The following is a 12,849-nucleotide window of genomic DNA, read 5'->3' as shown; positions in this document are numbered from 1 at the left end:
TGTAGATAATGAAATTTCTTTTAAGATTTCCCGTAGTGTAAACTGACAGTGCTTTGGAAAATATGGGGCATGTGGGAGCCCTAGATACAGTGCCTATAAAATGAATTTATTGAGGAAATCTCATCACTCGTCAAGACAAAGTACTTTGTTATATCCAGTAAAAATAACTATTCTAAAGCTTTTATTTAATCATTACAAACTAAAAACAGACTACAGTGGATTTCTTATGTATTCACCCAACTCACTAAAGGCCCGTACACACTGGTCGATATATCGGCCGTTCTCTTGAACGGCCGATATATCGCGGGTCCGTCGGCCAGTGTGTATGGCCGATACGTCTGTGAACTCCATCGTTCACAGACGTATCGCGTCGGCCGCGCAGCACAGCCGACGGACAATATATCTACCGATATATTGGCGCGTCGCTGTGTGTGTACAGGGCGGTCGGCCGACCGCCCGTACACATGCTGCGGCGGCCGGCGGTGATTGACAGCTGAACTGGGCAGGCGTGTGTACACGCCCGCCCAGTTCATGACGTCAGTCCCCGACAGATCGGGCAGTGTGTATGCACAACACACTGCCCGATCCGTCGATAGATATATCTGCAGATCAATTGATCTGCAGATATATCTATTAGTGTGTACCCACCTTAAGATAGACTCAGGAAAATTATGGTATAATCACTAGTCTTCAGAGGTTACGTAATTAATTGACTTGGAGTCCACCTGTGTACAATAAAGTATTTCTAAACAGGCTTCAGCATAAAGATAAAATATTTGCTGTAACTTATTCTTAAAAAAAAAATATTTTATCAAAGGAAAGGCTACAAGAAGATCTCAGTTACTTTTCTACCTCGCCCTCCCCAGAGCACTGTCAAGTACATCAAAAAGAACTGCACAACTGCAAGTTGACTAGAACATCTGGCAAAGCTGATCATTTGTGTAAGGCGTTCATGTGTCTTGGAGGCTTATGTAGTTGACAGTTCTATAGTCTCCAGTGGCAGTGATAATGACATGAGAACCTGTCCTTAGGAGACAAGCTAGAGCATTACACCAAACCCACCCTTTAGGATCATGTGACAAAACTTGTTATGGCAGACCCCATGAAATCTCACCTGGAATAATGTGCAACTACGTAGTCCATATTTGTAAAACTTTAAAAAATGTACCAAATAGACACAAGAAGGTGTAAAATGAATGTAATGTTAATGTTTGTTATTATTATTATTAGTACTGTTATTGTTTATGTTAATTAATGAAGTTAAAAAAAATGATTCTTACGTACAAGTATTTTGTGTTGATTATTCATAAGAATTTATTTGAATTGTATGGTTTTAAAAAAACAAACTGTAAAACATGTTTGTCGATTGTAAACCAGAAAGAAAAGCAGTGTTGTTTCATTTTTCTCTGTAGGAGCTACTGATCCGTTCGGTAGAGCACACCTCTCAATATTCAGTAGAGTGCCATTGCTTTTGTCTCCATTATTATCTCCTGGTCCACTCTTTAGAGCCCTTCTGTCAGTCTTATTCATGTGTAATATATTCCTCACGAGTGGCAGGGTCTGACCTTGTCAGGGCTTCCGCTTGTGCGGAGACCCTTTCATTTTTTTTCTCATTGAGGCTTGGCCAGATCCGTAATGGTGCATAACGATCGATGATACTTGGGGACAGATTACAGTAGCCTGATTTCTGCTTGCACCTTCATAGGCTATGAGTATACATCGGCTAGAAACACACATCCCAATCCTGAAGCTGTTCCGGCGTCTGCTCGCGGCTTTTTAAAAATGCCACTTACGGTTACCTGTAGTCTGTGCAGAAGTGGAAGCTTAAAACTGTATGTACAGTAGCATACGCATCCTCCCCATGTATAACACACCATTAAGAAAGTATGGTATATTAATCTTAGAATATCTTTTAAGTGGATTTGTAGCAACTCTGAGGAAATAAATTAAGGTTACAAAAGCATACTTGTATCAGAAAGGAAGAAGACCTTGTGATTTTAATATAAGCTGTATAACCAAATTAGCCCACAGCAAGCCAGGAAGTCATTTCATGTGATTTTACTAATACAGCCAAGAAACAACTTGCATAATGCTTTGGTAGTCATCTTCTTTTATATGCTTTCAGAATTGTGTGTATTCATTGCTGATAATTGACTTCCACGTTTTGTCTTTTCTGTTCTGCAGGAAGAAAAAAAGATTCTCTTTTACCATCCAAATGAAATTGAGAAAAATGAAAAAATAAAAAATGTTGGCTTATGTGAAGCGATAGTTCAGTTTACCAGGTACGCCACTGACCTACAGACCCTTTGGTGTTTATAGCTCCGAATGATATGATTAGTAGTTCAGGTATTAGAGCTTAAGGGCTGTAACACACTGGCCGGTTTCTCCCGGATGGCAAAAAGCCGGACAAACTTTGTCAGGCTTTTTGCCATCCGGGAGAAACCGGCAGAGTCTCGCACACAGGACGGCTTTCAGCCGTGTGTAATGCTGTGCGCATGCGCAGCATCAGACACGGCTTCAGAAAAAACCGTTGTGTGTGAAAGCTCCACTTCACACACACGGTTCACTGGCTGCAAAGACGGCCCGGCGGCTGCCGGACCTTCCAGTGGTGAGACCCGGCTGCAACCCGGCAGCCGGGCCGGGGCCGTGCAGTGTGGAGGGACCTTAGCCCTCACACTGTTAACTACAATGCCGGCACGGGAAAAAGCCGGGTAGTGTGTTTTAGCCCTAAAGGCTCTCATTGGCCATCAGTATGCAATTTACCGATCACTAGCAAAAGATATAGAAGTCGATTCATGAAGCAGTGAATATAAGAATGGAGAAGTCTCCAATGGCAACAAATCAGCTATCATGTATAATTTTATAAATGTTACCTCAACACTGATTATTTGCTATGGGCAACATCTCCTCTGGCTCACTTCTCCACTCTTTTCACAGCTTCATGAATAGACACCCCCCCCCCCAGTACTAATGCATAGAATCTACTTTCACTAATTTTAGCCTTTTAACAACATTTTGTTTTATCTTAGGACATTTAACCCATCAAAACCAGCACAGTCATTACACACACAGAAGAACAGGCAGTTCTTCCACGAGCCAGAAGACAGTTTTTGGATGGTTATGGTAAGAGCTGGTGACTTTTATCCTCTAGAACAGTGGTTCTCAAACTCTGTCCTCAGGACCCCACACGGTTCATGTTTTCCATGTCACCCAGCAGCTGCACTGTGTATCACCAACTGTCACATTTTAAAAATCTACAGGTGACCTGCAAAACATGGACCGTGTGGGGTCCTGAGGACTGAGTTTGAGAACCTGTGTTCTAGAAATTACAGACTGTATACAAAACATTATGCTATTGCACTAAACACTCAAATGGTTTTAGTTTGCACTTTTTAATCTATATGTATATATTATATGCAGCAGTAATAGTCCCTCTATATTCACTATAAAATTAATCCATTTATTTGCAGCACTTAATATCTTTCATACAGTAAGTAAATGAGATGGGGCTGATCATTATGTCGCCACGACTACAAACAGGTGTTGATGCACAAATAAAATAACATTACAGGAAAAATCTAGCTGTAAACTGAAACTCGCCTTTGCAGAAATATTCCAGCATGTGCTCCTGTTCTTTAACAGACTGAACATTGAGGAAATTGAAAGGACACACTTTATAATATTTGCTGCTCCAATACCCTTCATCCAAGGGGTTATGATTTGACAATACTGTATGGTATATTAATAGGATTTTTGTTCTTGCGTTAAATATTTTTCTCAGAATCCACGGGGAACACTGGAGACACTGGGTTTTATTGATTGGAGAGAGGTAAATGGCTGAGGAGGCACTGGCTAGTATCAGAGCTAGATTTAAACACAATATAAGAGCCCAAGGGTTCAAGTGGGCATTAAACAAAGATGCAGCAATATATACTGCTGGAAATTTGGTGAGTTTTGATACGAGATGTTCGGAAAAAGTAGGCAGGTGAGGAGCTGTCTCGCCTACCAAAGACTTTTTTACTCCAGGATTTTGACTATAAAAATGATTACAAAAAATACAAAGAAGATATTACTAATATATTCTTTGTATTTTTCATATACTTTATATTGCCAGAACTCTGGCATGTATGTCAGTATGACCGGAAAGTTTCTGCCTCGCGTCACTGAAGTGAGTAGCCTGGTCACTTTCAAGTCTAGTGCTCTAACTTTAGCTGCTCCCTAGCCAAGGCCAAAACAATAAAGACAGATTATAAATGGGACTCAGGAGATCAGAAAGGACACTGCCCTGACAAGCAAAGAAAACTGAATAGAACAAAACCAAGGAGTGTGAGGGAGGACATCCAGTGCCCCCCATGGGGTTGATGAAAAGGATTTAATGTAACCACAAACATCCTAATTCTCCTTCATTCACTAGAGGACAATGGAGGATCTTTACAGTGGGGTATAGATGGTGGTCAAGTGGAGCCGTCACTTTAAATACTTTAGAATTGTGACTGGCACCTCCCCTCTATGCCCCCCCTCCCCTCCCCCCACAGACCAGTTTGAAAATGTCCCTGAGGGAGCTGGTCCTCTCTCTGGGCTTCTCCAGAACAGTTTCTTCAAATTGCAGCCATTGTTCCCGGCTACAGGACCATCATTCTCGGAGGTATAGTACAGCACCTGATAGGGTCTCCACAGCCTGTGCCCAGCCGGTCAGCATGGCAGGTGGTGGGTTTAGCCTGGAGCTCAGACTAGCAGAGTCTCCGGTCATGCAGCTTCCTGCAGGGCACAGTTTATCCCCAGCGATAGAGTACCGAGGTCGCTATACACAGCGGCAGTACTACGGCGCCCGCCGCTAATCAGAGGTTTTTAGTTAGAAGCTGGTTTGAATTTCCCAGCAAAGCGCGAAGCGCCACAATGCGGGGAGCAGAGCTATGCTCAGGGCGGCTTCTTCTTCCCGGCTGGTCGGCGCCATTACAAGCGGATCCCTGAGATTAATGGGTGCGTGGTTTACGTGGCAGCGGACCTGGAAGAGAGTGATATATATATATATATATATATAACAACGCCTGGTGGGGTTACAGTTTGTTCTGTAACTGTGTGTATAGGGCGGCTGTGACTGGTCCTCTCACCTACAATATGCTCCCCCTTCTCTACTTCTAATTCTATTATTCTCTCTTCTGCAAGTGTGTGTGTGTGTGTGTGTGTGTGTGTGTGTGTGTGTGTGTGTGTGTGTGTGTGTGTATAACTGACAATATGACCAGCGGAGGCACTTCTTCTAAGGCTTCACAGAAGCTCTATGCTTGTAAGAAGTGCTCTGCGAAATTCATACAACAAAATTAAAACTTCTTTATATTGTGATAGTTGTGAAACATCTACCCCAACAGAAAATCCTGCTTTTCTACAGGATCCCACTCCTACATGGTTGGTTCAACTGTCTGGGGTCATGTCTGATCTGTCAGCGTAACTGGCTGCTTCTCGTAAGAATAAAGAAGCATTCAAATCCCAGACTTCTCTGCCCGAACCAGAGTGGGCACAAAGTTTAGCCAATTCAGTACGAAGATCTATGGGGGCGTCTAAATCCCCCACCTCCTTTTCTACATACCGTCTCAAAGAGACAATTACCAACGGATTTTCAGTCTGATGACTGAGACACTGAAGATTTGCCTCCTTTAGAGGAAGGAGAGGTTACCCAATACTCAGACACTGAATTAATTCAGGACGACACGGAAATTGAATGAGGGTTTAGACGCACTTATACAGGCAGTGCGTCAGGTTTTAAAGATTTAGGATTCAGATCAGACTCCACCGCAGCCTTCCTTTTTTTCTAAGAAACAAAGGAATGCTATTTATTTTCCTGTTTCTGTGGAAATAGATAATTTTGCTCTGGCGTGGGAGCATCCTCATAAAAAATTTCAAGTTACACGCAGGCTTTTACTTGCTTATCCTGTTCCAGAGGAAAATAGAGTTAAGTGGGAGAACCCTCCACTGGTAGATCCCTCTCTATCTAGATTATCAAAAAAGACTATCCTACCAATAGCTAGTGCTACCTCATTAAAGGAACAGGCAGTTCGCAGGTTGGAAAATACTTTAAAGTCCATCCTTTCAGCAGCAGTGGTACTTCTTCGCCCTACCCTGGTGGGTCTTTGGGTGAACAAGGCTATAGAGGCCTGGGAAGAACAATTGGTGGCAGGTTTACAATCTGGTATCTCTACAGATCAATTGATTACACTGGCAGAACATATCAGAGAATCTGCTGTATACTTGGGGGAAGCATCCAAGGATGCAGGAACCATTGGATCCAGGATATCTGCTTTGTCGATTTCAGCACACCGAGCGCTCTGGCTTAGGCAATGGCAAGCGGATGCAGAATCCAAAAAGGCAGTACAGTTAATACGTTTAATGGCGAGTTCCAGTTTGGTCAAGAACTGGATGCTCCAAAGCCACAGGAGGTAAGTCGACGTGTCTTCCTTCTGCAGCGCCAGCTCCCAGGAAGACTTATTCTGGACCGTCTTTCCGGTCCTTTCGAGTTCCGTCAAAATTCAGAGGACGTACCAGAGGCGGATCCACCTCTTTCAGAGGTAACAGAGGCTGTGTCACACTGCAACCACAACAATCTTTCAACCGGACCCTAAACCTACCATTAAGCCCGCTGCATGACATTCTCCCCTCCCACCTGGGGGATCCCAGGGTGGGAGCTTGTTTTCTGAATTTCAAACAAGTTTAGTCAGAAACCTGCACAGACGCCTGGGTAAGAGACATTGTTGCACAGGGTTACAAACTATTTCAGTTCAAACCTCCAAGATTTTTTACAATGGGTTTACCAGTTTCACATGAGCGTCAGAATTCCCTTATCCAGGCTATACAAAGACTCCAGGAGAAAGGTATCATTGTTCCAGTACCTTTCCACCAGCAAAACAGGGATTTTATTCTAGTTTTATTCGTGGTGCCGAAGCTGGACAGCTCGGTAAGACCCATTCTGAATTTGAAAAATCTCAATCCTTTTTGAGAATATCCAAATTCAAGATGGAGTCCCTGCGCTCTGTTATAACTGGTCTAGAAGCAGGGACTTTATGGTGTAAATTGACATCAGGGATGCCTACCTCCATATACTGATTTTTTTTATTTTTTTTTGCCTCCTTATCAGAGTTTTCTCCGGTCTGCGGTCAGAGATTTACATTTTCAATTCCAAGCCTTACCTTTTCGGTCTTTCTTCAGCACCTTGAGTTTTTACAAAGGTATGGCAGTGATGATTGGCGCAATTGCACTCTCAAGTGGTGAATATTGTTCCTTACTTAGACGATCTACTCCTAAAGGCCCAGTCGGAGAAAAAGTTAGTGAACGATATGCAAATAGCCCAAGCTTTTCTCATAACACACAGCTGGATCATAACAATATAACAACAGTATAAAAGTGCACAACCAGCAGCAGCTGGAATGGGATGGTCAAGTCCCTAAAAAATTAGGCTGAAACAATAAATTCGTGATTCAGCGCTGGCTGACAAGAAAAAATTACTCACAATAGGACGGTTTGTCTTCTTAAAATATATATGCACAATGTATTGCATACAATAAAAAATAATTATCATAAATAAAAATAAGTTTAAAAAAAATCACATGTGCAATAATGCAAGGGACCACCTCTCTAGATAATTCCTGTTAGAATTGTCCACTCTTATTATTGCTGTAGATAGTTCCAACTAGTGATGAGCGGATTCGGTTTTACTCGGTTTTACTCGGTTCTCAAAACCGAATCTTATTGGCTCACTGATGTCACGTGTTTTGGATAGCCAATAAGATTCGGTTTTGAGAACCGAGTAAAACCGAATCCGCTCATCACTAGTTCCAACACCTTGGCTAGGACATTTTTCTGATTCTCTACAGTCCCTGTAATGCAGTATTGTTTACCGGATGATGGTATGCGGAGATCCCTTGTAGAAGTCTCAGCCTGGGAATGTTCCATGCATGGCTGGAGGGAATACCAGATGGACTGCTGTGCTGTTGATTTGATGCTGGAGCAAAACGTCCAAATAGTGCCAAGGTGGTTGCAAGATTCAGATGGTATAAATGAGTGGTAGTGAGTCCAGGAGAGAGTGGTGGGATTGGCTCAACGCGTTTCGCTGGTTATATGTCCACCAGCTTCATCAGGAGCTCCCAGGCTGAGACTTCTACAAGGGATATCTGCATACCATCATCCGGTAAACAATACTGCATTACAGTGACTGTAGAGAATCTGAAAAATGTCCTAGCCAAGGTGTTGGAACTATCTAAAGCAATAATAAGAGTGGACAGTTCTAACAGGAATTATCTAGAGCAGTGGTTCTCAAACTCGATCCTCAGGACCCCACACGGTTCACATTTCTCATGTCACCCAGCAGCTGCACTGTGTATGACCAACTGTCACATTTTAAAAATCTAAAGGTGACCTGCAAAACATGAACTGTGTGGGGTCCTGAGGACCGAGTTTGAGAACCTGTGATCTGGAGAGGTGGTCCCTTGCATTATTGCACATGTGATTTTTTTTAACCTAATTTTTATTTATGATTATTTTTATTGTATGTAATAAATTGTACATATATATTAAGAAGACAAACCGTCCTATTGTGAGTAATTTTTTTCTTGTCAGCTAGCGCTGGTTCACAGCTGGATCATAAACGTCCAGAAGTCTCAGTTACAACCGACACAGCAAATTCATTTCCTAGGAATGATCATGGACACTGTGCTTCAGAAAATAATTCTCTCTCAGGACAAGATTCAGTCCATTCAGGATTTGGTCTTCTGGTCTTACAACATCGCAGAGTATCGATTCACCTGTGCATACAACTTCTAGGGAAGATGGTAGCAGCCTTCGAGGGGATGCAATACGGCAGATTCCACTCCAGGCCGTTTCAACTAGATCTCCTTTCCCAATGGTTAGGTTCACATATTTTCATGCATCAAATAGTTTGACTACACTCCATCTGTTATTGTTTTGGTGGCTGAACACTGCAAATCTGTCCAAAGGTGGGAACTTTGTTCTCACAGATTGGATGCCCCTCTCGACGGATGCCAGCCTTCGCAGATGGGGAGCGGTAACTCTACCTATCGATATACTTAAACTTCGGGCTGTCTACAATTCTCTCCTATTGGTGATTCATTTCCTATAGGGACGTGCAATATGCGTGCAGTCGGACCATGCCACAGCAGTGGCATACACAAATCGGCAAGGAGAAACCCGCAGCAGAGCATCTATGAGGGAGGTCACCAAGATCCTACTATGTGCCGAGAGGTATGCAGTAGCCATATCGGCAGTGTTCATGCCAGGAGTGGAGAACTGGGAGGCCAATTACTTAAGTCATCAGGATATGCATCTAGGCAAATGGGAACTGCATCCTCAAGTTTTCCAGCAACTGGTACGTCGTTTGGGACTCCCACAGATCTCATGGCACCCAGACGGAACCACAAACTTCCTCGGTATTGCTCTCGCACCAGAGATCCTGAGGCGGTGGATGCATTGACGTCCCTTGCAATTTCCTCTTCGTGTACCTTTTTCCTCCGTTTTCCCTGTTACCGCGTCTCCTCAAGAGAATCAAATGAGAGACCATCAAGGTCGTACTCGTGGCTCCAGACTGGCCTCGAAGAACGTGTTACAGCAACCTACATCAGTTACTCATAGACAACCCGTCACCTCTACCTCTGAGGCAGGATTTGTTGTTACAGGGTCCTTTTCATTTATCCAAACTTAGAGCGGCTACGTTTGACGGCATGGTTGTTGAAAGGGACATTTTAAGACAAAAGGGCATTGCATCGCCAGTTTTTCCTACTATGATGAGTGCTAGAGAGGAGGTCACTTCCTATTACTGCATCTGGGGAGCATACATCTCATGGTGTGAGCAGCATCGGTTCTCTACTAATTCTTTTAAGTTGGCCAGGCTTCTGCTTTTCCTCCAAGCTGGTTTCTCAGCAGGTTTAAGCGTAGGGTCTCTAAAAGTTCAAGTCTCCTCCCTTTCTATTTTGTTTCAGAAAAAATTGGCATTACTGCCTGAAGTACAGACTTTCCTTCAGGGGGTTTTTATGCCTTAAGCCAGCGTTTGTCCCTCCTACAGCTCCTTGGGATTTTTAAAATCAGCTTTGTTTGAACCTCTGGAATCGGTGGAGCTTAAGTTTCTTACGTGGAAAGTGGTTTTACTACTGGCCCTGGCTTCGGCTCGGAGGGTTTCCGAATTGGGAGCTCTATCGTGCTGTCCTCCATATTTAATATTCCATGAGGACAGAGCGGAACTCCGCACTCAAAAGTCTTTCTTACCTAAGGTTGTTTCAGCATTTCACATTGATCAACCTATTGTGGTCCCGGTGCTCTCAGACGATTCTCCCTCTTCGAAATCCCTGTACGTTTTTCGGGCCCTGTGTATTTATGTGGAGAGAACAGCTGACTTACGCAAGACTGATGCTCTTTTTGTTTTCTATGATGCTGCCAAGCCTGGTTGGCCATCCTCAAAACAAACATTGGCTCGTTGGATCAAATTTACCATTAAGCAAGCATATCTCACAGCCTCTCTTCCTCCACCGACTTCAGTTTCAGCCCATTCAACTCGTTTTGTCGGCTCTTCCTGGGCAGTTGCTAGAGGAGTTTCTTTTGCACAGTTGCGTAGAGCGGCAACTTGGTCTGGGAACCATACGTTTATCAAATTCAACAAATTTGATACTTTTGCAGCTTCGGCTTTTAAGTATGGCCGAGCGATACTACAGGACTCTCAGCACTTTCTCGCCCGTGATGGGAGCTCTGGGATTTCCCCACTGTAAAAATCCTCCAGTGTCCCCTAGTGGATGAAGGAGAAAACGGTATTTTGGTACTTACTGGTAAATCCATTTCTCCGATTCCACAGGGGACACTGGACGCCCTCCCAGCGCTGGGTGTCTTTGAGAAAATAAACAATGTTGGGAGATTTCTGTAAGGTTATTTATCTATTAGGTTGACTGGTGACAATGATGGTGGTTCTTGTTTTTTATTATATATGTTTTACTGTTGTTCTGTCTTTCACCTCCTCTGTCTATTGTTTCAAGCCGTCTCCTCTCGGGCTCAGTTTTCAGACTGGTCTGTAGGGGGGGCATAGAGAGGAGGAGCCAGTCACAATGCTAAAGAATTTAAAGTGCCCGGCTCCACTTGACCATCATCTATCCCCCATAAAGATCTTCCAGTGTCCCCTGTAGAATCGGAGAAATAGATTTACCGGTAAGTACCAAAATCCTGTTTTTCCCCATCAACCATAGGTGGTTGGGAGCTGTCCTGAGCAACGTGCAGGGAAGAAAAGGTGACTGCACGACGGCGATGCTTTTGTACCTGAAGAGTAGTTCCCTACCAGCGCAGCTCCTGCGCGCTGGTAGGGAGCTACCCGTCGCTCTCCGGGTCGCAACGGCTGCGTGTGATGCCGTGCGGCTTGGGCACAGACCATGCCCCCAAAACGGCAGCCCAATACCACCGTCCCGCCCAGCGAGGGCTTCTACCTATCAGGCAGAGGCGATCACTGGGCTGAGATGCCGATCGCATTTCTGGCATGCTCCGGCACACTGCAGTGCCCGCGCAGATCAGACCTGATCGCCCGCTGTGCACAGCAGCGCTCAGGTCTGAATTGGCCCAAGAGTCCAAGCACAGAGAGCCAGAACACTGGGGATGGTGCTGAAGACACAAGGGGAAGGTGTGAGGCTGGAGATACATGGAGTGTGGGGGGGATAAGGCTGGAAACACGAGGTGGGGAGACACGGGATTGGGCTGATGGACAAACTACCCGCTCCTACTAGGAATGGATGGGGGGCCCCTAAAGATTTCTAATGCCACTACCTGACACACCGCTTATTAATTAACTCCTTATTAATTAACTTGAGCTCATGACCGTAGAGGAAAATGACTGTGATTTCTATTCGAGTTTCCCCCTCTGCAGTACGATCTGGAGCTTCCTGATGGTGGTGGTAGCCAAGGTAGTAGTAGACCTCAGAAGAGGATCCCATAGTGTAAACAGGCTCCCAATGCAGAAGACGTCATGAACTGCAAATCTGCAGCCCTCTCCATGCATCACCAGTAGCTGGATGCTGATGTAGCTGAACAATTAGCTGAACCTATAAAGTTAAAAATGCCTAAAAATGCTTGAAAATAATTAGGCTGCACATCACAGCATCAAAAAGAAGCACCCAGCTATATCTGGCACTCACTAAAAACTAGGCTTGAGAGGCAGCCAACTAGGGTATAGATGGGGGAGGAGCCTGAGTTAAAGGGATACATTTATAATACCCAGGATCCTCCATACACTCGCTATAGCCCAGTGTCTCCCGAGGATGGAGGAGAAATTGAGAATTCATTATTCTATATAACAATACAATATACCAATATGCCATGACTATTTAATTGTTGCATTTGTCACTCATGTGCAGGTGGAAAGCAGCGTTGTTGCTTTGGTTGGACGATTTACTCTGGTAAATGGGAGTCTGGTTTAAACATCATTATTGGCTTTTCCAGTTTTTATTTATTTTTTCAATCTTAGGTGGTAAAAAATCCAGTTTTAGAAAAGCAAAAAGATGGCAAGACTGTTCTAGAATACCAAGAAGACGAGTTACTGGTGGGTACTGAATTCTCTATTAATTTTATATAATTTTTCGTAGCGTAATAATATCTATATTATAAAACTTTTTACAGTCTGGTTTTTTTTTGTTTTTTTTTTAATGAGGAGGAGCTACAGTCTCTCCCAAAAACGTGTAGAATTCCTTATTGTGATTTGAATATTGATATCCCTATAAGTTATTTAGGCTATTCCTGAGTGTCTAAATGAGGCAGATCAGATATTAAATACTGTTCAGGTCAGGATCAGCGCTACCTGCGGGACCTGGCGGTGGCTGGAGA

At 43.8% G+C, this 12,849-nt stretch overlaps 1 protein-coding gene across 7 annotated transcripts in view; it reads left to right on the top strand.

Moving 5' to 3' along the window:
- CCZ1 (CCZ1 homolog, vacuolar protein trafficking and biogenesis associated) overlaps nt 1-12,849 on the top strand; it is a 185,200-nt gene that overhangs the window by 26,788 nt on the left and 145,563 nt on the right. For all 7 annotated transcript variants that reach the window (XM_063934490.1, XM_063934487.1, XM_063934485.1 and 4 more), the window contains exons 3-5: nt 2,185-2,282; nt 3,030-3,123; nt 12,494-12,568. In XM_063934490.1, coding sequence (XP_063790560.1) covers nt 2,185-2,282; nt 3,030-3,123; nt 12,494-12,568 — 267 coding nt within the window. The remainder of the gene's footprint in view (nt 1-2,184; nt 2,283-3,029; nt 3,124-12,493; nt 12,569-12,849) is intronic.

Source organism: Pseudophryne corroboree, chromosome 7, assembly GCF_028390025.1.
Source record: "Pseudophryne corroboree isolate aPseCor3 chromosome 7, aPseCor3.hap2, whole genome shotgun sequence".
Classification (NCBI taxonomy): Eukaryota; Metazoa; Chordata; class Amphibia; order Anura; family Myobatrachidae; genus Pseudophryne; species Pseudophryne corroboree.
The sequence above is the reverse complement of the archived record's forward strand: the minus strand, read 5'-3'. Positions and strand labels throughout refer to the sequence as shown.